This window comes from Aphelocoma coerulescens, chromosome 6 (assembly GCF_041296385.1).
Source record: "Aphelocoma coerulescens isolate FSJ_1873_10779 chromosome 6, UR_Acoe_1.0, whole genome shotgun sequence".
NCBI classification, from domain to species: Eukaryota; Metazoa; Chordata; class Aves; order Passeriformes; family Corvidae; genus Aphelocoma; species Aphelocoma coerulescens.
Genome location: NC_091020.1, coordinates 12,376,708 through 12,404,009, shown reverse-complemented (window position 1 = coordinate 12,404,009; position 27,302 = coordinate 12,376,708). Strand labels below are relative to the sequence as shown.

Sequence of the window (27,302 nt, the reverse complement as noted above, 5' to 3'; positions counted from 1 at the left end):
CAGCTGGACACGGCACAACATCCAGTCCACACATGGCACCGTGAAACACTTCCCTATAATCATCTTGAGGCCCTGTGTTAAAAAAGGAAGAAACAAATATAACATCCCAGAAGATGACAGTATAGGAGAAGATGGACATTGCTGATGTCACTGGTACTTTAAAGAACAATGCATTCCTTTGGAAAATGCCTAGAGGATCCCAAGGTGCAGCCCATCCCTCTGGGTAGTCAGGCAAACTGATTCAGCTGTTCCTGCCAATCTGACCTGGAAAAAGGTCTTAAATCTGTTTGACTCCAAGTCAATGTGAAAAACACATCAATCTGGTACTTGAAAGCTGCTATAAAGAGCACCAGCACAAATGGTGCTACATCCTGTTTCTAGCTCTGGAAATCTCCAGTTCTTCAGAAGGAGATGAGGAAATAAGCCATTTCCAAAAGCCAAGTTATATAATAAGGGTGATAATGGGAAAGTTAATCTTGGCCCCTGGAATCAAATAGTGAAAGCTTAGGGCTTGTAATGAATGTGATGAAATGGTGATTGACTCCATTTTGTCATTGTAAAAGACAAGGGGTGAATGAATATTGCTGAGATACATAAAACAGTTTTGGTTTGTCGGGTTTTTTTCCTTTCTGGGGCACTCAATTGAGCAGAACAGCAATTCAGCCCTTACTAAAGTGTTTGTACTGCTGCAAAGGGGATTTTTAAGACGGGTTTTGAATAAAAACTTTGAATTAGCTTCACACCAAAAGGGGATGTCCAGGGGGGTGATTAGAGTGCCAGGGAGAATGTCGATGGTCTCAGACAGAAAACAGAGAGGAAGAAAGAAATGCATTCTGACTCACTCTGGTCTCAAGTGTATTAGTACTCATCTGGGAGGTGGCAGGGAGACTGCTCCTCTCATGAATTCCACCAAAAGCAATGACTGCTCTGTGTTCACAATGCACCACTAGCAAAGCACACTTATTTCTTTAAAAGATAGAGACAATAGTACCTCTCAAATAGTCTCATTTTGAGCTTGAACAGGATAGAAAGGATTTGGCACTGAAAGAGTTAGTGCTCTCAAGGCGCCTGAAAGACCACATTGCATGTCCTAATTACAAGGCTCATCAGTCCAGCTGCAATGAATTCAGGATTTCCTTATCTTGCCGTACTGGGGGGATGGGGAACCTGGTGGTAAAACTTAGAAACTGCCTTGGTGAGAGGTTGGAGCTGATACTGTAAGTTTGTTTGTTTCCTTCCTATGAAACTCGTTGACTTAATTGAATATGAATCAAACTGAAACTCTTGTGTTGTATTTTCCAGAGGTAACCTCTCTGCTGGGTAGATCTTTAAATTGTAACTTCTGGTGGTGTTGGGAAGCAAAGTTTCCTTTGTTATTTGTTTGCTCAGTGTTTCCAGTTAAAGGGCACATAACTGTAAGGTTGCAGTGTGATCCTTTGTGAAAGAGGCAGCTATTGTCTTCTACGGCTTCCTCACTCTGATTTCCAGTTGGCTACCATACGTGAGTGATTCAAGAGTTCCAGTATTTAATTCACCTCTGAGAAATTCCTACTTAAGTGAATGATTGGCAAATGCTCTTGATTCCCCTGGCTGGGTCCCTGCCTTTCGAAACATCTTTTGGGATTCATGTGTCAAGAGATAGAAAAGGAAACACCAAAACACTGGATTTATCTCTTCAGCTTCTTTTTTAGCAATGGTATAATGCTGAGAAAAAAGACAACTGTTGGGAATATGCAATGAAACATTTAAGCAAATAAGCAGCAAGTCTTACTTTCCAAATTTCCCTTTGGTACGTATGGCTACTTTACCTGTAAAGGTATTTTTATTTTTATAACAGGGACCAGAAAACACAGAGAGCACAAAAGCCTCTCAGTTATCACATTAAGTCTGAGCCTCTACCAGATCAGCTGTTATTAATAAGTAATGGTAATCTGTTTATGTGGGAATGGTATCTTCTTATTAGGCATAGACTGGAAAAGTAGAGGCATATCTGGAAAAACCAGTTTCTGCCCTAAGTTCAGTTTGTGGCTGCTGGACCCTTAAGGCAGATAAAGAGGTACATACCCACCAGTTACCTGAAGCTAGAATGACTTGTGCTGGCTGATGGAGGCTGTATCTGGACTGTACATATGTATCTGGATCAGTGTCTGATGCCCTAGAAGTTAGTATGACTTGTGCTCATGGGTCTTTCCACATTTGTTGTAGTTGAGCATACTGAAGTGAGGTCCTGCAGCACTCCAATATTCCTACAATCTAGTCCAGTCATCAATGCTGCCACAACATGAAATAGTCTGAATAACTGAAAAGCAATGAGCAAAGAATTTTTGATGACTTTTTTTTGCTTTAGTATGCTGCTGACCTAGTAAAGCAGTCTTAACACACAGAGTTAAGTTTAAGTCAACTGATGCCATGGCTCTTTGAAGTCTGTAGGAAAAGGGAGTTGGGTTGCCCTGTCATCAGTATGGAAAAAGTAAGGTTTTCATAGGCTGTAAATTGTAAATGTTTTCCAGCCTATATGATGGTAACCAGGCTAGCCATGCTAATTATTAGCCCTGCACCGAAATGTCAAAAGGTGCTAAAGTTATCAGCTTGGATTTTCACAGAGATAAGAACTGAGTGGTCCCTGTGCTGTGTCATGGATAAAACAGTAGGACAGAAAAGTCATTGCCCTCGCTCAGTTGCTATTTTCATGTTGGAGGAGAGGGAAACCTGAGCTACCCAAGCAGTATATGTGTAATATACAAAACTTAACCTGAGGGCCTATGGCTGTCTTATTTGCTAGTGTCATAAGCCTTGCTTTTGACGTGGGCTTTATCCGTGGGGCCATGCAATACTTGTGAAAGCACAACAGTTGCACCAGAAGACAACCATGTTTGGAGAAGAGCACTTAAAATCTGTGGCTTCTCTGTGCTTCAGCTCTTTGTAAGTGGTCAAAACAGTTCCCTGGTTTTGTCCCCAAAGAAAACATCAAATGCCAAATCACAGAATAGAATCATGGAATTGTTTAGATTGGAAAAGACCCTTAAGATCATCATCAATGTTTATGGCCAATCCCAAAGCCTTCTGAAAACAGAGGGATTAAATGAAAATACTGTAATAAATTTAGTTGTATTAATTTGAGCCAGAAGAAATAGAGAAGCTTAATTACCAAGGCTGAACTGGAAAACCTCAAAAACTGCTCCTGTATGGCTTGTGTCTGCTTTAGCTCCTCTGATAAATTGGATACTTTTACAAAAAAAAATAGCTTAAGAGTTTGTTCAGTAGCATTTTATCATTGGAAAACTGAAAGCCAAGCTCATCACTCAGTGAAGAAAATGTTTGCCTGGAGGAAGAAAAAAAAAGATTCAGGCTTCTGTTTCCTTCTGAAGTCAACTTTTAAGTCAGCTGTCAAAAAATCTGCTCTTTGGCCTGACTTTAGTAAAATCTGAATTACTCAAGTTCTCATATAAAACCACAGAGAAATGTAGATTAGCCAAGTAAACCTTAACACATTCCTGGTTAGTTAGACTAGCCAAGTATACCTTAATTCATCCTTCTTCTGTGGGGGGTTTTAGGCAAATACATGTTTATGTTAAACTGCTAACACTAATGCCTACTTCTGAATATTTTCAGATAGATGTTACTAGGCCTTTCCTTCTGCAGAAACAGTATCTTAACGAGACAACTACGAATACAGTGTGACCTCCTAGTGGTTATGAAGTGAGTCACTGAAGGGCAATGAATCTTTAATCCAGCAGATAGATCTCTCTAATCCAGTTATTCCAAATCTGACAGCTCAGCTGGCTGTGGCTTCTCAGGTTGTAATTGCTGAGACTCTGCAGCACAGCAAGTGGGTCCAACATACTCCTCTGTGCATGACTGGTGTGTACCTTCAATCACAGCAAGGCTGGAGAGCAACACATGCCTCCACCTCGCCTTGCTTTAGATCTGCTGGTCTTTAACACCTGGATCCAAAGCTTTCAATGAGTTTCACAGCTCTTAAAAAAATCCTACCTCCTATGTACTATACAGTGGTAAAGTTACTCTGACAGTTCAGGAATTGCTCAGTCACCATCTCCAGGCTTGCTGGAGCTCAGGTAGGCCTTTTGGCTTTCTGCTAGCCAAGTGTGATCCTCCTTATTTCAGCCTCAGGGGAGAGTTTGCTGTGGATATCAGTGAGGACACTCATTTTACACAATGTACAGGGACCTCACAAAAGGCCTTTAAAGGCAGATGTGGGAGAGCACAGAGATTTTCTGGTCAGAGGTGCGCAGTCTTGAAGGAATTTTCTAAATCTTGCACCAAGCTCTGCAGGGTTCCTTTTCATCTACGGAATGCCCAACAACTGCCCACTGATGTCAAAGAGAAGCTTTAACACATGAGCACTATATTAGAGACAACGGAGACCATTCACGTTGCAGATTACTTTAACACATCCCCACAGGAGCCCTGGATTCCCAGGCTGTCCCCTGCCTCCCTGCAGCTGGGTCTCCCCGACCTTCGGGGAGAGGCCATGGGGAGGGCCCCTGGCAGGCCCCTCCATCCCACAGTCGCCTCACTCTGCCCCAAACAAGTCCCTTTGGTCGAGACAGGGTTCTCCGGCGAGGAGGAGGTTATGAAGGCTGTATAGCATGAAGTGAGGGGAGAAACGGATGGACATGTTTTGATCCCTGCACTTTCTGTTAACATCTCTGCTTCCTGCAGGAAATCTTGTCTCAATCTGACCTGCAGTCTGAAAAACAAGAGTCGAGTTTCCTCTCATTTGGTAGGTCTTTTGACACTCCAAACGCAAGAAAAATAACACCCGGAAATAGATATGTGCCTGTTCAAGACACACTTAGGAAAGCATTTACCTCCTGCACAGCTCTTGCATGATGAAAGGTTTTGCTAAGAAATGTCCATTTTGGGTTAAACAGAACTCTAAGTCTGAGACAGTTTTGTTTATATCATTTACATTCAGTAATGCCTTCTTGGCACAGAAACTTCTGCGATGGCTGCCAAAGTTTAAAAGAGGCAAAGCTAAGGTCGCTGTCAGAGGTAGAAACAATACATCATCTGCCCAGAATGGGCCCCTCGCAATGCGCTGAGGGCCTCAGTTCCTGCACTCACGGGAAGACAAAAACTTTTATTAAATTGAATATAGTGAGGAAAATAAATTATTTCTATGTACTAAATGACAGGCTGGAATTTCATTTTGTGACTCCAGCTTTTAGATAGTTTTATCTACATTTAAAGCTAGCCTCTTAATCAACTGTGATACAGCACAGCTTGAAGTGTGATCTGAGCAAGCAAACCTAAAACATCACAATCTGCTTCAGATAAATTATAAAATAACAGTTGAGTAATCTGGTTTCCAAGTAGGTTTGAGGCTTTTTTTTTTCCTCCCCAAGCTGGGACTGTTAGAGGAATGAATCTATTATTCTACTAATTTCAGTTGCAATGTATGTTGGAAAAGGATGATTATATAAGAACACCTCTGTATTTCAAGGATCAGTGATGCTCAAACCCTCTTAAAAACTCTTCCTAGTCCTTCATTTCCAGGATGCAATGACTGTACAATAGATCCTTTGCTTTCCTTTCAATCGCAAGTATGCACAGCCCTAATAACTACTTACAAATAGCTGCCTAGCAGGTTCTCTTAGTGTGAAGAAATATAGGCTGCAACTCCCCTGCAAAAATCACTGAGATACGTGGAACTCCTGGAAGCAAGAGAAATCTATGAGAGCAAGCTGATCCCCTTGAAGTGTTTGCTTTGATGGCAGTTAGCTGGATGAGATGTAAATACAGATTTCCAGGTACCCACAATCCTTCTGTATAGGGTATTGCACTTGTGTTCATTGAAACGAGACACCAAATCCTGGCACATGCAGGGAGTAGGTGTGGGTGGTCATTTAATGTAGCAGGAATTTATTTCTGCTTTGCATATGAGCTCAAGCCCTGGATCATGAGGGCATTTGCTAATCTTCAAACTATATTTATCGAAACACAAAATGTATTTCTTAAGAAACAAGTTTGGAAGACCAGGCAGCAGTTCTCCCATCAGCAGCAGATGAAAGAGCTAAGAAAAAGGGTCTACAAGAGGCTCCGTAAAACTCCTCTTAGTCAAAGTATTGGACTTGTTACTATTTGCTTGCACCAAAACATATGACAGAAAGTAATGGGCTAGGCTTGTGACATGTTAAAACCCACCAAAGCTCCCCACAGCTGTGCTGGCCTGGCTAGACAATGAAAGACATGGAGAAAGCCCAGGACTTGTAACCCTGCATTTATTCTGCTTTCCTCAAATGAATCTCTCTATAATTTTAGATTCTGCTTTTAGTCGATCACGAACTGTTTGCTATGGTTCTGAGAATAAGAACTGACCTGCAGGAAAAATTAAGTGATCCAAATTTTTACACTTACGAAATACTGTCTGTCTGAATTATGTCAGGATTACTGTAAGATTTGAATAGCTTTTTAAAATTTAATTAGTTGCTTTGATCTATTATAATTACTCTGGAACCCACACAGAACCCAAGTAAACCATGGGGAAAAGACTTATATTCTCCCCATTTAATTTAATCATTTCATTGTGGCTTTCTAAAAGAGGAGAAGCATTTCCAGAGGATAGCAAAATGGGCATCAGGCTGTTAGCCATTTTTCTGGGGAAAAGCAGCTGGGGAGAAGTACAGATATTAATTGAAACATTTCATTAATCTGTTCAGAAAATGGAAGGTGATACCCAGTATCACTTTTTAGGTAGCACTTATATGTATGCATCTAATTTGGGTAACAGGACACAGTTGCTTTTGTTTCTATGCAAATGCACATTATCAGTATTGTATGATTTAGCTTTGTAATATCTGTGCTTGCACCTTTTGACAACTGCACTGTGTCATTATTTTTCATGCTTCTTAAAGCAGCATGGAAAAGATTCTCTGGTCTTAGATTTAAATATCACGTAAATTGTGTTTCAGAGCCCTTTTGTGGTACACTTAAACTCTGATCTGGAAAACTTTCCTCTGCGTTAATCCTCACCTAGCATCTGTCAGTAAAACGCAATCTTTTCTTTTAGTTGTCAATTACCAAAGTAACAATTAGCAACATTGCTACAAGTTGTTTGTTATCTTGTACAAGTACATAAAACCCCCAAACAAAACAACAAAACCGAAAAGGCCTGGGTGGGGCGGAAGAGGGGGATTTGCTTTGGGATAAGAGCAGTTTAGTCCACATCTTGGTTATGTAATTCATTCCATACACTTCACAAATTAATATATTGGTTCAAGTCAGACTTGGTTGTCTGATCATTTGTGCAGTTCACTGGAGAAATATCTTCCTTTTCTGCTCTGAATAACTGAGTCTGTGTCTGCAGAGCAAAAGAGGAGTGGATGAAAAATCATTACCCAACACACAGTTACATCACCCCTTTGTTTGGGTGCTTTGGCATGGAAGACACTGTAAACGCATAAAATAACTCTAAATGAAAGCTCTGTGTATAAAATATAATTGTAACAAGAATTCTACATCCTTTTGCCTCCAATTATAGGTTGGTGTGTTTTACTTTTCTATATACTGCCGGGCAAGTTTTTTTTTCAAGATATGAGTGTATTTGTGAGGCAGAAAAAGCATGCCAGTGCTTCTCTCAATGAGGCATTTGCATAAATACAAAATCCCAAGTGATTTAGAAGTTGGCAATGATTTTCAGCTAATCAGGAATAACAGATATAATTGGTCTATCTTCTATTGCCAGATTGTCCTTTTCAACCTATCAAAAATAAATCAATAGTAAAGCAGAAAGCACGTATCCCTCTTCTTGAAGACTTGATTTACTTTCAGCAATTAATATTTTAGTTCTTGCCAGCTTTCCAAGCATGGTTCTGATTTTGATGTGAAAGCAAGTAGATGCAGGCTACTATGGTGGATAATACTTTCATTGCAAATGGACTAAAGCCCAGGTGTAAGTCATGTTTGAATTAGTTAAAGCTGGAGGTAGGGCAGGTGTGCTGCTGAGCTACAGCAGCATTTGCTGGAGGTGGGGGCAGTCTGTGGGTAAGGAAGCAACACAAGAGGCTCTGGCTGTTGGAGTAAATTCAACACATTTTCTTCTTACTTCTGGGAACTTTCTGCTGTTCTTAGTCAGGCAAGGAAGCCAGAGTAAAAGCAACATAATTGTATTTAGAACACTTTCTTTAGTGAAACAAATTTGGCTCTTGTGCATTTCCTCCTGCAATCAAAATGCTATTAGGTAATTCAGTCTAAGTGTCAAGAGTAAGAAGAGTGTCTATTATATGCAGTACTGTGCACTTATAAAAACACACAGAAACAAAACACTTAATCCTGGACAACTGAGAAGCCTAAAGCCATACCTAGGTGATACAAATGGAAGAGTGTAATTTGGATGATAATCTGAATTTCACACTTTTTATACAAGATAGCGATCTTATTTTCAGACTCCACTTCCTATAGTACATTCACGTGTGGGGTTTTTATTTCCCTGGCAAATGTGGGTGTTTTCCAAAGACTACGGAAGTAGCAAAGCAGGAGGCCACAGCTGCAGAGATAAGAACAGGGAGAAAAAGAGAATGCTTGTAGACATAAACCCCTGAATTTTTGCATTTTAAAGCGTATGTCCAACTGGAATTGGGAACAGAATAGTTGTTAGCTCAAATACCTGTAACAGGATCTAAGATTTTGAGACCAGTGTACAGTGGGCTGTGAAAGCTGCACTTTGTGTGCTGAGGCAGCATCATCAAAAGGACTCTGGAGCTTGGCTGTGTGGGAGGACAGAGGCTGGTGTTGCCAAGATTGCCAAATGCATGTTGTCCTCTGATTAACATAAGAGGCTCAGCTCCCTGGAATCTCTTACGAGGACTGATGTGAGAATTGACATTTAACTTCCTGAAAAGCATTTTGAAATTACTTGTCTGGCACTTTAGCCACAAAATATCTGTAGCACACAATCATCCTGAGGCAGAAAGCACAAGCTCCTGCAACACAGGAATTGTTGTGCTAGTGTCTTTTCAATAAAATTTGGTGAAGGATAAGGGCACTCCAATGTTGGTACTTACACAAAGAATAGTGAGAAAAAATTAGGAAATCAATCAAATAATAACTGTTATTATTAAAGGACACTTCCAGGTACCATAGGCTGTGCTACTCTGTCAATAACTATGCTGAATAAGAGGAGGTAATACTGTGGCTGTTTAGTCTGTAGCTGAGAAAGCAAGAAGTCCTCACTTGAGTGCCTAGCACATTAAGCCCCCTGTGGATCAAAAACATGCTCTGTGTTAGAATAACTAATAATGTTACACAAAATTAAACAAATTGGACATGTTTTGGAGCATATGGCAATTTCTGCTAATCTGCATCTCTGTTGTGTCTGCCCTCAGACCATACTGGTTGTGAGCAGCCTCTTAAAAGGCATTTTGTTCTCTTTTACATCTTTTAATCATGGCTGTTCTCAGAGATAATACACTTGATTTAGGGGGTCAGTGGCCTGATCTGATATAGCAATCCTTGTATTCTTCTGATATTATGAGAATGGAGATTTTTTTTTTTTTAATCTTACTATTATCCTCCAAATTACTTCATCTAGGCCAAATAACAGATCTTTCTTCATAAAGTATCAGGCTAGTGTGCATCCCCCTAATTATATGAAAGACAGATGAACAACAAGTTTGTCTGATATAAAACATACTTTTTGTAGAACTGCCGATTTACTTCCCTACGTTTTTGTTCTTCCAGTGTTTTATCAGATTTTGTTGTTAGTTTATGAATGCTTCTTTGGGAAGCTACCTAATCTGTCCCAGTGCTTCAGATCTGCTTCTGTTTCACAGGGATTTGAATGTTATTTTCTACAGCACACTGTAAACTTTTTAAACTCCACACATTTTTCTTTCCAAGCAAGTGATCCATACTTCACTGTAGCAAACTGAACTAGCTTGTGTGTTCTCACTCCCAGTTAGTTCCTCTCTTGCTTATAAGGACTGGATCTGGAAGTCTCCAAGTCAAAAATAAAAATGGTGTTTATTTTCTCATCTAGTACATGCAGTTATTTGTGCTTAAATAAAATCTGGTGTAGATCCAGAACGTGGCTGCCGTAGAGGTTTCTAGAAGGAATTTTGCTCTTGAAAGACACAGAAAGTAGAGAAAAAAGTTTAACTATTATAATACGACAATTTCTAGTTACTGCTTGCTGTCTCTTCTTGACCAAAGACAGCACTGACCTGGTAGGATGCCTCTTGTTAGTGTAGAAAAATACCTTATGACTCTCTTGCCCCCTTATTCTAGGTTTTTCAATTATAGCCCTCAATGACAAAGCCACAGATACCTGGCTGTGTCTCAAAAGTGTTAAATTCCATGTAACCAGCCCCACAACAAAGCCTCAAATACTTGGCTCTGATGGATGGTGTTATAATGAGGGTGGAGCTCAGTTCAATGGCCAATTTATTGCATCTTAATGGTCTAACATGCTTTTATTTCATATCTAGGACAACAATAAAGTTTGGTTTAAAGCAGGTCTGTTTTGCAAAATGAGTCTTGCATAGGGAACAAAACACTCATTGTTGCTTTACTGTTTAAACCTTTATTATTGCTTTTTTTTCCTTGGTACAATGGGCTTTTATGCACCAAACAGCTGTGTTCATCATGTTTATTTAGAAGGCATCCATTGTAGTGGAAAAAGTCTGGAGGACAAAAATCTTGAAGTACAAGACTACTCTGTGGGTGCTGGCACTTTTTTTTTTTTTCCTGTCCTGTTCCTTTGGTCAGTATGCAAGTCACATACACAGGCACTGCCATGCAGACTTGCAAACCCTGTATAATAGCAACTTTTCACAAGTGCTGTCTCTTATTCCAAGTGTTCTTCTCCAGAAATTTTCAATTGCAAGGCAACATACAGGACACACAACTATTTTACACCCTATGATCCTATCATTTCTCAATCTGTTGCTATTTTGGACCCTCATTAGGTCACTTTCCAAATATTGTGTACAGCTATGTGTCAATCATTGTCACAGCTCGGCTCCAGGCTAAGCCAACCCAGGACAAAACCATGAGGAAAAAAAAAATGCCAACCAAAGCAAGCACTGTGTAGAAAACAGTCAACAGTTTAACTGTGGAAAGCTATGTGTTGTTCCAAAGATAGCATAAGCCCACTTGCTGCAAAAACAGCATACAGTGCTAATGCTCTCCAAAATAATTTTACGTGGTTAAAATATGTAGTGTATACCCAATGGCATCTGCAAATAAACAGATGTTAGAATCTCAAGAATTAAGAGCATGACATTGTCGGAAACTCTTGGGCGACTCCTGCCAAAAAGCAGTCTAGTTTCCAGTTTCTGGAAAGAACAGAGCATCTAACATATTGATAGAACTTCTTTTGAGCAACAGTATCTCTAGCACCTTCTACACCCTTGAATGAAAGCTGCTGTATAAGCAGGCAGTGTTACCCTGGGAAATGGAAGGGTTCCCTACTTTCTTCAGGGTATATCCAGAAGGGCAGAGGCATTCCCATGCCATATGAGATAGCTGTGCTCCTTTCTCCCTTTTCAAGTTACCATGTATTAAATACTGGAAACACAGAAGTGTCTCTCCATCAGTCACATAGGCAATGCTATTGTCAAAGGCTGGAAAACAAATGGGAACAATCTAATATCCTTGATCTTTTAAAATATTAAAATATCTGTACAGAATGAAATGGCTTCTTATTTCCTGAGTGGTGAATGCTCTTGGCTTTCTAGAGACCTGGCATTCTCAGCTGCTGCTGCTGTTCATGTGCCTCAGGAAACTGTAACAAGGTTAACAAGAGCAGAATAAAGGTACAGCTTGTGGATGATAGGAATTCACACAGAAATGCAGTGAAGGTGACTTCTGGGATCTGAACAGCACAGCCAGGGGAAGGCTGCACAGGGGCTGACTGCTTGGAGCTAGGGCAGACACAGGGGCCTGAGGAAAGCCTGGCATACCAGGGAAATGATTTTCCAGAAGAAAGAAGTAAAGTTTGGGGGGGAAAATGGAAAGAACTATGAGCCAAGTGGAAAGGGAGTGTGACAAAAGGATTAGCCCCTACTTGCACAGAGCATAGTAGAAGCCGAAAATGAACTCGGGGAACTGTCAGGAAGAGAAAACTGTTTCTCAGAGACTGTTTCAAAGGCTTCCTGAATGCAGTCTCCACTTACTTGTTTCTTCCTTTTTCTCCCAAAAAGAAAAAGGACCTGCTGTGAGCAGAATGTATTCCGACTTGAACAAACATGGGCCTGAACAGAGTCCCAGTCTGGAATCCATGCAGGCCAAACTCCTGGAGTCTTGCTGCTACCTGGGTGCCATAAAGCTTGTACACCAAGGAGGAAGGGGCAAAATCTACAATTTGTCATCAACAGGTAGGTAGCTAATAGTTTAAATTGCACTGCCTGCTAATCTTTTTGCAAAATCAATGTGCTTGTTAGGGCTATATGTTGTTAAACTGCCTATGTCATGCTTAATAAGACTTAATCAGGTTGAACGGGTTTTGAACTACATACTCTCAAAAACAGTGCCCATTTTGAGACTGGATGTGCTTTGTTAAATTCTTAAGGAAGAATTTCTAATTATAGGAAAAAGCATGTGTCTATATAACTGCCTCAACTGTTAGCAGCTCTAATACGAGAGCAGTTGGGGAATTTGATTTGGTTTTAATTAATAACTCCATACCTTTTCTGACAGAACAGGAAGGTGTATTTTGACTGAGGATACATTTTAAGTCGATGTTTAACATAAAGGTGCTGGAAGGACATTGAAATGTCATTCCATGGGAAGTGCCAGAGCAGGTTGGGATGTATAGTCCATCTAACCCCCATTAAGAGATGCTGTTGAATACCTCCGGCAAGAGTCCCACAGTAGGGTGCCAAACTGTAGTTGGATCATTTCTGGAATTTCTGGAGAGGCTGGGAGCTGTGGTGTGTGAGGTGCCACCTTGCAGTATCTCCACACATGTGAAATCCCTCCAATGCAGAAGTGCTTGACCTCAACAACTTCCTGTGACAGGGAGTTCCACAGCGAATTGTCTTTGCATACCCTAGTTTTTTTGCTTCCTTCCCTTTGGTTTCATTTAGTCTTGTTCTTGCGGTACGAAACGTGCACAAAACTTTTTTCGCTGTTTTTATCACGTTCCTGTTTATATCTCTCCCTTTCAAATAGTGCCTGCCTTTGATCTCTCATAAGCTATATGTATTCTTGTACCAAGCTTTTTAAGTGACACTTTAGCGGGGAAAAAAAACGGGGGAGGGGGGGGGAGGGGGGTGGTGTTGGTGGCGGCGGTGGTATTTTTGCACGTTATGACGGATGTAGCACTTTTTGCGTGTCCTGCCCTCCGTCCCTCCGGCCGCGCACGGGAAATCGGTGTAACCATTGACCAGACTGTCAACACGGGCGCCCCGCGCCGCTGGCGGGCGGCGGGAGGAGGCGGCGGCTGCGCCAATGCCGCGGCGGCGCCTCGCCCCGGCCCGTTAACGGGACGGGCGGCGAGGGAGCCCCGGCGGGAAGGGGCCGGCCGGGCAGGAGCACAAGGAGCCTGCGCGGGCGGCCGAGCCGGCCCGGCGTGCGCGGCGGGGAGCGGGGCTGCCCCGCGCCGGGCGGGCTCGGTCCCGGCCCGGGGAACGGGGCAGGAGGCTCCCGAGGCATCATGGCGGTTGTGGCCCGGGGGGGGCCGGGGGCTCCGCGCCGGGCGGCGCGGCGGACTCACCTCGCTCCGCTGGAGCTGGAAGAAGCTGTTGAGATAGCTGGAGCTGAGTGAGGAGCCCAGCTCCGGGGTGCTCTTGGTGTAGCCGAGGTCGGGGTGCTGGGACGAGGAGGGCTCGGGTCTGAAGGCATCGAAGGCGCTGGCCTGGTGCGTGTCTTGCAGCGAGAGATAGACCCAGTTGAGGAGCTGGGCGGGCTGGTACACGGACGCGGCGCTAGTGTCGATGGTTGACAACAAGCTCATCTTTCCCCCCGGCTCTGCCGGCGCGGCTGGCCCCGCGGTGCCGGTCCCCCTCCCCGCGCTCCGGCAGTGCCGCTCTCCCGTCCCTGCCCGCGGCGCTTTCTCCTGGCCGGAGGAGAGGACGGGCCGGGGGCTCGCTGCCGCGCCCCGCGCCGCTCTCGCTCCCCTAAGGCCGGCGGCGCCCGCGCAGCCCCAGCGCTCCGCGCAGCACGGGCATCGCTGCCGCCGCCCGCGGGCTCCGCAAGAAACTTTGTGCGCGCTCCGTCCCGCCCGCCCGGCCGGTGCCTGCCCCGCTATCTGTCTTTATTCCCACTCCCGCAGGCAGCGGCGGGGAGGGGCTGCCGGCGCTCCGGCGGCGGCGCCGCGCCCCCATAGGCCTCCCGGCCGCCGCGGGGGTGCAGGGGCGTCCCGGCGCCGCTCCGCCCCCGCCCTGCCCGCCTGAGCGCGGCGAGAGGAGCGTGTGCGGCGAGGTCCGTGGGCTGCTGGCCGCGGGTGTCCCCGGACCGCTGGCCACTCGCCCGCCTGGGTCGCGCCGGCTCCCTCGCTCGCTCCCCGGCCTTCCTTTTCCTCCTTCCTGAAGATTTTTGCACTAAACACGCTCAAAGCCCTCCCGAGGGCTCTTCGCTGGGCCCTTTTGGGCTTGTTTTTAACTCGACAAATTCCGCTCGGCTCTCGTCAGCCCGCCCTCTCTTTTCACTCTCATTTCTGTTTCTTGCTGGTGCTGGGAGTTTATTGCAATCTGAGGTTCCTTCTCGCTAAATCTCTGCCAGAACTCCAGACTTACGAAGCCCTGCGCGGCAGCTGAGGTTGTGCCAAGCCGTGCAGAGTTAGGGTTTTCCAAATAAGGCAAGCGAGCGGCGTGATGTTCCCTTTGAAATCCATCTAGGTAGCCCTGGCGTGGGCTCTTGGGGAGCCTGGCTGTGGTGGGATACCCGGGAGTTAAAGCTGAGTAGGCCTTTTAAGGAGTCGGTAGCACAAAAGAGGATGATGAATGATTCCTGTTTTAGGAGGGAGCCTGAGTGGGTAAGCTGGTAATTACAGTTCATAAACTTTTCCTGCTGCCTTCCCTGTGGTGAGTGGAACAGGGCAGCTATTTCTCGCTTTGGTACAAACACCGTAGCAATCAAACTGGGAGTTTTCAGAGGAGCTCCCAGGAGGTAACTTAAAAACTCGAGCATAGCTCCTTGTGCTCTTTCCCGAGTGACAAAAGGGTAAAAATTAGTGTGTCTTCCCAGTTTGGTTTAGGAAAAAAAAAGCCTTCCTTACTTAGATAACAAAAAATAATCTGACCTTTGAAACATCGAAGTTGGCGTCTTGGTTTGCTGTAATAAGCCATATGTCTCTGCCAAGATAGGAGAAAAGTCACTATTCTGAAAAGGCATGGTTACAAGCAACAGAAAGAGTGTCAGTGTACACACAGTAGAAAATGCTGTTCAGTTGTCAGCTGCAAACACCAAAGATGGATGCATTCAACTTTTGAGAGCAGGTGGTTAGGGCAGCAGATTGCTCTGCTTGCAGGAATTTGAGTGCAGGTGAAGATTCTAACTTTCCAGAACTGCAAGGTGAAACTTGGAACAGCTGAATCAAACTGAAGTCCTTTAGTGAGGCTAGTATTTTTTTTTTTTTTTTTTTTTTTTGTGACAACGTCCTTGCAGCACAAATGCAGCTCACTCTTTTGTAAACTCTTGCTTTAGAAACCCTTTGGGGCACATCTGAACATGTATAGATCAGCATGAGTAGGAACCCGTGTAAAGGGTCTTTCTTTATACTCTGTCTACAGCAGAGATTGTAACAGAAGATTTCAATCAAATTGCATCCCAAACTTAAACAGTTGCATAGTGTTTTAAAGAAGGAAAAGGTGGATGAGGCTTAGTGACTTAATAATATGTGGGAGAAGATGTTTCATTATTTGCTGCTAAATGAAGAAAAAAAACCCCAAGAAACAGATATCACATCTGAGGAACTTGCCTTTCTGGCAGATGGTATTAAAAAACTCAGGATATGGTAGAAAATCTAGAAGGGGGAACTAGGCTGAAGCTGCTTGTTTTGTTGTTGTGGAGATGTTTGGATTTTTTTTTTTTTTTTTTTTTGTAGGCATGCTAATTCCTTCCTTAAAGACAATTTCTATTCTTATCACTTCCCTCTTTTACTTGATAAGTTAAATACATGTATTTTTATTTGGCAGCTCCAGTGTTCACTCTGTTCAGTAAGATGCTGTGAAGGAAATGGGACTTCTGAACAGGCAGAAAAGATAACAGGGTTCTTGTAGCAAAAGAGGTCAAAAGCAAAGATCAAAATAAAGAGTGGTGAAGGTGATGTAATGTTTTGGATGAAGAGTTTTTGGTATATTTTGATCCTTTTTCCCCCCTAAACTGAGTATAGCTCTCATTGTAGGTGGTAGGATTGCTTTAGTTAGACAACACAGTAGAGACTGCTGCGGGGCAAGGGAAGGTGGAGTAAAGAGTGCATTTATTGCAGCAGTTGCATTCATGAATGCAGCAACCCCTTATGATGTGAGGGGCACCACACGCTCCACCAGATGCATTTGAACAGAGAGCTTTTGGCTATCATTGCCCCTTGACGGTAGCCCTGGTGGCTTCTAGTAACCATGCAGAGGAATGAGTAAATTGAATAAATGCTTTGTTTGGCATATCAGGAAAGGGAAAGGCTGCAAATGCGTGCATTATGAGGAGCTTAACTGAAAAGCACCCACACTTTGAGTTTCAGTTGTCATCCTGGCCTCCTGTACAGTTTCTTCTGGAGAACAGTTTAAGACAGTTCCCCTCCATTTCTGAATTTAATACTACTCTTAGCTTAGCAAAATGCTGCTGCCACACTTGTTACAGTCCACTTAAGTTCGAGATAGCAATTTTTTCATTGGAAGTCCACTCTTCACCTCTGGGAGTCAAAGGTAAGTGAGGAGAAGATGGGTACAAATGGTTTGTTTAGCAGATACGTGACAGTGCAGAAAAAGGTATCAAGGTCAATTGCATCTATTCTTCTCAGAAATACTTGAGACAAAAGTGCCCAACAAAGGTAGTCTGATGGCTTTGAGATATCTTCCAGACATGCACAGTATCTTCCTGTTGATTATTTGGGGATGGAGTATAAGTGACATCAACTACATGGATTTTACATCAGTGTTATGGTGCCAAAACATCTGCGAATCCTCTTGGTTTTCTTAATGAGTACTGCTAATGAAGTAAAAAAACCAACTGGAACTTTAACATCAAACTTTGAATAAATTGAATGGCTTAAGTGACTTGGAAAATAGAAGCCTTGAAAAAAGTCAAAGGCAAACACAGACAGGATTCAGCTGCTTCAGTCCTATTCTTTGAGTAGTGGGTGCTCATGTAATTTATCCAAAATCTCCTTAAAACTGCTCACTCAACCTGTCCCCTTGGTGATCTGGACATCGTGTGGCTGCACCCTTCCCACGGCATCTTTACAAGAGTGAGGAACGTAATTTTCCACTTCTGGCCAGGACTCGTTTCATAATCTAATGTATTTATGTTCTTGCTTGTACTCTTCATACTTTTAGATGACATCAGCCTTTAAACAATATATGATTGTAATTTTTTTTTTAAGAAATTTTGTACGGTTCTCCATATTTTAAAAATGCATGTGCCCTACTACAAGTATTCTGGATTCTTGTGCTTTTAAATGTGTCTTAGTCTGAATTGCTGTCTTCTTAGTTATCTTCTAGATTAGATGGGGCTCCAGTAGGAAAATAGAATGAATACCCAAAACTGCTAATAAGACTAGAGAACAAGGGTGACTTGAACCCACCACTGTATTCTCCAGTTTCTGTAATCAGGATATACACAATGCAATAGGCCCTTCATCTGCAGTGTAGCTGGAATATTCCAAACGAATGTTTTTCATCTGCTGCAGCAGAGATTCTTATCTTATTAGGAAATAATTTTGCTATGCGGTGGAAACTGTGTAAGCACTCTTTGAATTATGAGAAGGCATTTCAGCAGAGTTGTAAACTGTGAAAGCACATCTGCACGTGGCGCTTGTGAGTTATGGATGTTACGACCACTTGTGCTCGCTGTGTAGGTACAACAGTTCCACTGCCAGCAGTGAAATGAAGCATAAACCAAAGGTAGTGAAAGTGAGTCTGGGAAATGCATGTGCTTGGGTATGTAACACCATGGATTTTTGCACCTATCTAAAGGATCAGCTGCAACCCAGTGCTTAGGTACAGAAGTTAAAAATTCCTGTTTTCTTCCTCCTATCACTTTGACACAGAAAATTCAGGAAAAATACGAATATGAAGGTATAGTTCATCCATATGTAGAATGTTAGTAAATATATACCATATGCCGTGATGGTTTGCAGTGGATAGTGTGTGAAGCACAATTCCTGCAAGACTGTCTGAAACCACCAAGTAGGTAATTGGTGTAACAGATCCTCTTGGAGCACACAGATTTTGTACCTGGCCAGTTTGTGGTTTCAAGTCTTGGGGCCTCCTTGCTTGCTCTCTGTTAAGATGTCATTGCTGAGTAATTTCATGAAATAAGCCCTGGCTCCGAGTAGCTGTGTGAGAAATAGTGGTTTGATTTTTTGGTATTGTTTTGCAAAGCTTTCTGTACACTCTTCAGCTGCAGCATAGGCATCTGCGTTGTTCCATTATTTCCGTTTTAAAAGGCAGTATCTCCTTGTTTCTAGTACTGATCTAAAAGTTCAGCATCCATGTCCAAAACAGTAGCTGAGGTATCTTGTTCCTTTTAGTTAGCCCATCCTAACCCCTTTCACTTGCTTGACCTAGGAATCTGAGAGAAGTCCAAGGAAAAGAGCAGAGCAGATAAGAACAGTAGCAGTTACGGAAAGGTGAGTGCAGAGGAGTTCACCTGCTTTACCTGGAAGTGTCTGCATTGGATCTGCTGCTGATGCTTGCTCTCCAGCCAGAGAAATGGCAGGCAAGTGGGGAGGCCCAGGAATTTTCTGTCACCTGGGGATCCCTCTAACCTGCCTTATGCTGTAGGAGACCCTTTACTGAAGGTTAGATGGCCTCAGTGCTTTGTAACTGATTCCCAGCTGAAGAGTAAGTTAGCTGCTCTTTATGGAGGCCCTTAAAGACCTTGGTGTTAAAGAATGCAATAAAAATCCTCAAGAACCACCCAAGGAGGGAAAGGAGGACTCTTGATCTTTTTGGAAATGCATGGAGGGTTTCATTTGCATTTTTCTGTGTGTGCCTTTACTGCATATAGTATCTCTGCCTGTCTACTTCTCTCATCAAATCCATGGTACAGCAAGCTCCAGGAGACAGAGATTTTGCCTAATTGCTTGCCACTTCTCTGTTCTTCCCTAGGAGCTCCACCAGATGCATTCTTCCAATGACTATAAACTCTGCTTGCTGAGGTAGAACAAGGCTTTGAGTTAGAGCAACTGCAAGAGACAAAAAGAATGCCAGGTACAGGAAATGCTGATTAGTGGATGGCACAGGCCTTAGTGGTAAATAGAACATGAAAAATGACAAGAGGGGTCTGTTGGGACCTGCAAACAGAGTGGCTGTGGTGGAATTGGAAGCTGGGATTGTATCTACAATTATCTCTTGGTTAATGGACTATTTGACTGCTTTTTGTGACAGTGCCGATTGTCGTTAAGTCAGATCAGGTCTGGAAGCAGTTTATTCATGCTATGGGGATCTGCTGGCACCCCAGCCATCACAGAGTATACCACTGCCGCCTGCTTCAGCGTTGCACTCTCTTTATTTTCTTCTTAACACTTTCTTTACCTACCCAGGATTGTCTGTGGGTTTGCTTTTTCTGTTTTATCCCCTCTTTCTTTTAGGCTGAGTAACAGAATGACTATCTAATTTGTTCATGAGTATATATGTCTTATCCACGCTGAGCTGCCATGTTAATTGTAGAGTAGCCTAGAATTAGTTGCCAATCTTAATTGGCACTAACCCTGTTGCATGGAAGTTTGTTTCCTAGGTACTTTGAGTCAACACAATATTTATCTGAGACTTGGAAACTCTCCAAGCAGGTTTCAGGCAATTCTTTACATAAAAGAAATGAACTGCAGATGACTGAAGACACAAGGTTTTTATTTTCCAGAACTTGGGCCTCTGTCTCATACAAGGGCTCAATTCTTGCTTCAATCAGCACACCTCACACACTTACAAAATTTGCCAGGACCATCTGCTTTTGAGCTGTCTGATGCAGGCAGTGGAATGACAGTAAGTACTGATTAATTTACAGCTCTGTATGGGAAGAAGCAGTTGCCTGTTACCATCCCACCAAGGGCCTAAAAGTCATCAGCTTTTATAACACAGGTTTTGGATTAGATTTACGACATCAGTCCTGGTGTGTAGTTTTATGATAACAATGATATTGGTGCAGATATGGACCAAGCAATTCTAGTAAAAAACCACTTTCCATATATATACATCTGTCAATCATGGATAAAAATCACAGTGATATTAGATAAGTTAGCACTGCTAATGGAACACTGGAACCCCTACTTGAAAACATTCAAAACTCTCCTCTTCCTTTTTAATCCAGGCTTTTTTTTCACCTCAATTAATACAATTGACAGACACCATTCTCTCTCACATATGTCTTGTTTAGTAGAAGCACTATATTCCAATCATTCCCCAAGAAAAAGGAAATATTCATAAGGAAAAAAAAGTACTCTTCTAAAGCCTGTGTAAAAACAGTTCTTGGTATAAAGCTGCTTCTCCCTGCTCAAATCCCCTTTCATGTTAGCCCAGTTTAATTCTGCTGACAGCAAAACATGCATTTCTAGCAAGACATTTTCTTTGTTTCTTCAATGCAATCCTAAATAAGCAAGATGAAGTTATAGTGAAGATTACAGTAGATAAATGAACCAGAAGGGTATAGGCATGCATGCCTTAGGGAAAAATATACCACGCTTCTTGGTGTAAAACTGGAATATTTAAACCATATCATTCTTAAGGAAATTTTTCTTGCCTGCTAACCTGAAACTTTATTTTTACTCTCCATGTTGGCCTAGACACTACTGCAGACTCTTACAATGAACCTCTTAAGACTGGTGCCAGTACTGACATGACCCTTTCCCATGTAGTGAGACAAGTAACTTCTCCTATAAAGGGCTGAACAAGCCTACCAGTGTCTCTATCTTAAACGTAGCTGTTAATTTGGAACTGTTAACATATACCACCTGGTCCTGTGAGGATGGGATTAGCCAAGGGTATCATTAACACTAATAACCTGTTGAATGAAAAATGCAAATGAAAGCTGAGGAAGTCTGCAAGGGTGTAATTGCTCCAAAATTTACTTTCCAATATTTCTACCTTATGGAATGTAATATTTGCTCAGAAATGCAAACAGCCAATGAACAGATGATATGCTAATTGATGAACAAGTGAAAAAAGTGTAGCATTTATTTTCCTAGCTTTAATATTGATTGCACCTTGTTTTCTTTCACTTGTCTCAGCCCAAGCTGTAGGCCAGGGCCAGCTACAGAGTGTGTATGTGACTGTGTATCTACAGAAACACATTCTCCTGCTGATGTGTGTCCACCTCACTGTTTCTGCCACAGAGCCCCTGTCACTGAGTGAAAAACATTCATCCCCCTCAGCACTGTCAGAGACATTCCTTAAAAGTGTGTCAAAAATGAATTGCTATGTAAATGAGGACATGGAGGAATGGGTGGAGGTCCCAGTATAATCTTAGTTCTAACCTTACAAACCATAGCAAAAGGTCTTGCACGTTTTTACCCTGGGAAACATAAAGGGTAAGTATAGAAAATCATAGTTTAAATCTTTTCTTGATAGCTCACTCCTCTGCTGGTTGCCTTTCATGCCTCCAGGTGAAACATCTTCAGGAAAGTGGCTTCAGCTCACCAGCACAAACACCAGTGATGTTAAAGATACTATGTGTTCCTGCCATTGCCAAATTTCAGCTTTGCTAATGGCACAGTTATGTATTGCATTCACCAAAAATATTTTCCCCATCCCTGAATGTTTTAATTAAAAACTGCTACAATGAAATTATATTCAACAAGAATGTATCCAGTTCTCTAGAGAAATGGGACAGTACTTGAGCAAACTGAGCTGGTTTTCTTACATTCTTTTTGAATTAGTGAAATTTCTACTAAAAATACTCTGTTAATTCATAGTACTTTCACAGAAAAACCTAAACTAAAATCATACATGTCGAGTCTGTGGGTCCCCAAACCAGCTAGATTTTCCAAAAAACAAACAAACAAAAAGTTGAAATTTTGGATAGTGATTATGTATTTATTTTACATTTGTGGAATATGCAGTTTGTTTACTAAGACTTCTAGTGGTACAGATGAAATTACTGACTATATGAAACTGTCGAATTGTTTTTGCTTAGTTGCTAATGTATTTTGAATGAAGGGTGTGGCAGTGAGTGGGAGTTCAACTGCTAGTCTGTGTTCATCTTTGCTCTTAGGTTCAGAGGAAAGGAGAATTAATTTTAAAAGCCCTTCAAATGTTAAAATGGGTTATTATCTACCATTTTAAGGATTAGAACACTGTCATGTACAGATTACTTCCAAAGAAACCAATAAAAACTGTTTTTTATCATCTGAAAGTTGGGGTGCAGGGTATTGCCCCTCACTGAGAACCAGAGGGGTCCAGAGCATGACTGAAGGCTCTGCAGAAAAAAGTCCATGTTCTGCTTTATCACTGGTGTATGTTACATGTGCTTTGTCAGTTTGCCTCTGGTGTAAGTATGTGTGTTTTGGCCATATCTATATCAAAATAAAGCAAAGTGGGGATGACAAATAGTGACATCCCCAGTGAGGCACAGCACAGGAAAGGATCATGCTTTTCAGCCTGTTTCTTTCTAGGTCATGAATGACTTGCATGAAGATGTCAGTATCCTGCATCTGTTTCCCTATTTTGCCAGATGTCTTGAGGTGAGATAAGAGGATTCATGCAGCTAGGAAAAAAATCCACAACTACTTATCTGTATTGTGATTTTTATTGTGTTAGCAGAAGAATATCGGGCATCCCTTGGCAAACTGAGTGTTACCAAAAAGTTTCGCTGGTCCTAAGCTTACCTAAATTTAGTAAAGAATTCAACAATATATTAGAAATAAAATCCTTTATTTAACTTCTTTTAAAACTTTCCCCTTGATGAACCGAAAATATGACTGTGCTGCAATTATTGCCAAAATTATGATTCTCTTTAAGAAGTCTTTCGAGAAGAACGGACAGTGACAACTAATATCCCCAGTAAAATGTTGTGGTTTGGCTTTGATTTGTGGTTGACTGTGGCTGGGGTGTCAGCTGGAGTAGCAATTTGCAGAAGTACTTCCAAAACCATAATTAATTTTCAGCTGTAGTTGGTCAGTTTGAACGGGGTTCAGATTTGGTTCTATTCTCTGTTTTAAAATATCTTTATCTTGTACTGTTCAAGAGATTCTCTTGTACACTTCAAAGATTCTCTTTTTCTTTCCACCATCATAGCTATGTGATTGTAATTCTTTCGTAAAGAATGGCTCTAGAAGACCAATAAATAACTAATTCATGCTATGCCCCCCAAAGATCTGCTTTCTGGATGGCTTGAAGGCTGTATGGTAGCAGGAGACTTGGGTTACATTGGGACATTTTAAAATTAACAGTCACACTTTTAACATGAATAATTGCTTTTGATCATAATAGCAGCCAGTCTGCAAGGACTAATAAATTCCACTGAATTACCAGGGATAGAGCTTAGGCTCTTTGGGCTCTATAATGTATTTTTAATCGGACTACTATGGCTCTGTGGTACCTGCATATTCCATTGAAAGCTTGAAAATCACTCAGTTATAACTCAGTAGAAATTGAAAGAGTCATATATCCTGCCTCGGTGGCTTAAATTTTTGGCTTCTAGTAATTCTCAAAGTTTGGTGAAAAAGCCTAATTCTTTTCTACCTGCTTCTCTAATAATTCACTTTTCCTAAACTGAGTTATTGTTTATCAGTAAATTCTTTGTTCCTTTTCTTGGCCTGTAATAGTTTGGGTGCTTATTGTTTTGAAAGTCTATTTGGAGAAGTAACAGTCCTACCCAAGTGGTGGATAGCATATAGGGTTATATCTGTGTGTGTGATTTCATTTTTTTTAAAGGCAAATCAATGGCTCTGGCACCCCCACCCTACACATTTTTGTGTTTTTTCTCCCTAAGGCAAGATAATAGTCTTGCCATCTAGGCCAGCAGTCAAAGCACAGATTTGTTTAGAATGTGCTATGGGTGCTCTGAGATGTGAATAAAAACAAGTGAGGAGAACAGCCCCAACAATATTTATGACAGGAACTGGTCCTGGTCTGGACTGAAACACTGACATAAATGTTCTCTGGGTGAGCCTACCTGAGACCAGAGCCTGAACCACACTGTTCCTCTGGCTTTCCTCCTTGCCCTTAAGAGAAGATGAAGTATATTTCTGTGCTGGTCCTGGGACCGAATACAAATTCCTTCCTTTCGCCTTCCCATCCATTTAGGATGGATATAGTAGTTCTCCCTCTTGTGTGGTTTTTTGTTGTTCTTGTTGCTGGATTTCTTTGTTTTGGCTCTTTGTTTGAGGGGGGTTTGTTTGTTTCTGGGGGTTTTGTTTGGGTTTTTTGTTGCTGATTTCTTCACCCAGTTATACAGCTTTTTATGCTTTCTCTTCTGTGGAGGCATGAAAGAAGGCTCTCAGCTGAGCATTTTTGTTACTAAGAGTTTCAAAATGGTAAGATGGCCCCCCCATCTGTGTTTTTGAAGAGCACAGAATGTTACATGAAAGCTTGCCATATTGGCATTGCAGGAATCACAAAATGTTTTCATGCTGTGATACCTTGAATAGTTTGTCTTTACTTGTACTATTTTTATGTTTCTTTCATTATGTAGACTATTTATCCTTTCTGTGAGGCTTAGTGGCCCAATGTAGTACTGATGATCAATTATTTGCTTGGAATGTTATCAAAAGTATGTATTATTTGTCACAGGACACTAAACACCCATTAAGTCAGGATTTTATCAGTGGTGTGAGACAAGTTTCAGCTATCAAGGGAAAAAGAAAATGCCCCTATATAATTATTTTCAGGGTCTAAAATAATGTTTTTCTTCAGTGACTCTCATCTTAATGGTACTCTTGAATTGCTAAGTCCTTTATCAATATAAATAAGGGTTAGTTTATCCATTTGATAGGTGTCATTAAAACAAACTCTGTAGGTATATAAACTTGGACCAAGGAACTGATTTGATGTAGAAATGTGAACCCCTAGCAGGAAGAGACAGCCAAAGCTCTCACCTCTAATTTCTAACTCCAATCACTAATCCACATAGCAGGGACTTGATGAGTGTGCTTTAACAGTGGGTCTTCTTGAAATACATCCCCTTCCTTGAAAAAATGGTCTACATTTGGGATGCAAAGTATTATCCTGCCTTTACATCTGAAATGAGAAAAGTTTTCAGTTAAAAAAAAATCCTAGTCAGCTTCCAGAATTTTTGTGCCACTGAATTCTAGTCTTCTTTAAAGGGCTGACTAAAATCTGGACACATGAAGAATATTTATCTTTTATTTCATCATTTTGTTTACCTTTGAACTAGTTTCTGCCTTTTCTAATGAGCTGACTTGGCTACTAAAGCTGTTGGCATCCCCCAGGACCTGAGAGCAAGGAGGTCGTCTGAACCCTTCCTTTTAGGCTGCTTTGCCACATGAATTCCAGGGGAATGGTTTCCACTGTTTATTGGAACTGGGATTAAGAGTGGCTGTGTTTTGAGTGACAGAAGCTACTGGGGAACTCTAAAAGCCTTCATTTAACTTATTCCTTTCTTTTCACACCACTCAGTGTTATAAAGTTGCACCACTGTTAAGGCAAACAACTGCACTGCAAAGCAGTGGCTTTAAAGCACCCGGCTGCCTTTTGGCACCTCGGCTGGGAAAGGCTTTAAACGTCAACCCCACCCACTGCCTGTGGAATACTTGTGGAAAACAAAAATAATGTTTTTCTTGTTCTTCCCATGATCAGTAATGTCTGTTACAGACACTCCACTGCACAATGTCAGCTAATGCTGATATCCCCTCAAGCTAAACTGATCGCCAAGAGAAGGCGATGAAACCCCAAACCTTCCAGAGTGGCTTTGGATCCCTGCAACAGTCAGGGTTTGTTTGGCCACCTGTGTGTTTGTGGCTTTTAGAGTGCCTGCCCAGGCCCTGAAGTTTCAAGCATAAGCTAAGAATTTATTATGAGCTTTGCACTTTAAACATTTTTTTCACTTAAAGTTCTACTGTTACTGTTCAACTTCTGCTCATGCAGCAATGTAGGTACAGGCTAAAGTGGGATATTGGTGTTTCTGGAGGACATTGTTTAGAATTAATACAAATCAAAACCCAACAAAAACCCCTAACATGCAGTGAGTATTTTGTTTGAAAACCACTTTTGCTACCTCTTATCTGGAATATCTCCAGCTCCCTTTTTACCCACTGGCTGGTTGTGACAGATTCTGAGAACTAATAAGCCCCCCTTTCCTAACAAAAGGAAGGCTTTGGATCTGCCATAATCACTCCTCTAGCATCCTGGCTCTATGTGGAATGCTTCCACCTCCTGGAAGGAGTCCAGCATCTGCTCTGCAAACCACAGTGCATAGTTTTGAATGTTATAAATACTTTCTCGAAGATTTACTTTCTCAAATATACCTGTATAAATGTTCATGACTTAACAGTTCTTACTGGCATATAAAGCATAGTTACTTTGTCTTGACTTTACACTTGATGCCCATTAACATTTTTCTTGAAAAAGCATATTTTAAAATCATTTATTTAATAGTACTAGGCTCTGTCTTTTTGCATAATGAAATTTTAAGTATTTATAGTGTATTTCAATATAAGACAACACAGAATGTACTTTTCCTCTTGATTCCCCCTTCTTCCTCTACTCCTCTTAAGAAATTACTTCCTTTGCCTATTTATTCAGAGCACCTTCATTTCCTATCTCTCTTCTGCTTTCTAATCCTTAATAAATATATCAATAATACAATTAATAAATAGAGATTGGGTTATTCCAGTACTATTTTTATACAATTCCTTCCCTAGCAGGAAGAGACATGGATGTCTCTGGTTACATGCATATGTACTCATGACTATTTATTTTCCTTGTTAATATTTGTGAGACAGCTCTTCACAATGTGAAAAAGCACATAAAACTGTATTATTGGCTATTCTGTTAATGTATTAGTGTAGTCAAATTGTTGAAGGAGGGAACAAATTTTCTTTAAAGAAACCACACTGCTTTGACTGAGCATCTATTGCTTTTTATCTCAATGGTGGACTATGCTGTCTTCAAAAACTTTTCAGTAGTTTCCCAGTAAAATTTTTATGATTATTAAAAAGGAATTATTTATTATAAACTGTGGTTAGCTAGAACTTTTTAAGTATTGTACACATTAAGTCTTTTGAG

The 27,302-nt window shown here is 41.6% G+C and overlaps 1 protein-coding gene and 1 long non-coding RNA gene across 5 annotated transcripts in view; one reads left to right on the top strand and one right to left on the bottom strand.

Annotated features, from left to right (window-relative positions):
* The window catches only part of ZCCHC24 (zinc finger CCHC-type containing 24), a 108,479-nt gene extending 94,265 nt beyond the window's left edge, over nt 1–14,214 (bottom strand). The window contains exon 1 of the mRNA XM_069019264.1: nt 13,679–14,214. Coding sequence (XP_068875365.1) covers nt 13,679–13,918 — 240 coding nt within the window. The 5' untranslated portion in view covers nt 13,919–14,214. The remainder of the gene's footprint in view (nt 1–13,678) is intronic.
* The window catches only part of LOC138112353 (uncharacterized), a 144,088-nt gene that overhangs the window by 97,382 nt on the left and 19,404 nt on the right, over nt 1–27,302 (top strand). For 2 of the 4 annotated variants that reach the window (XR_011151710.1, XR_011151711.1), the window contains exon 3: nt 12,165–12,338. This is a non-coding gene — a long non-coding RNA (uncharacterized lncRNA). Of the gene's footprint in view, nt 1–12,164; nt 12,339–18,689; nt 18,752–19,232; nt 22,713–27,302 lie in introns of those variants that run through there. The other 2 variants (XR_011151714.1, XR_011151715.1) reach the window with 2 other exon arrangements.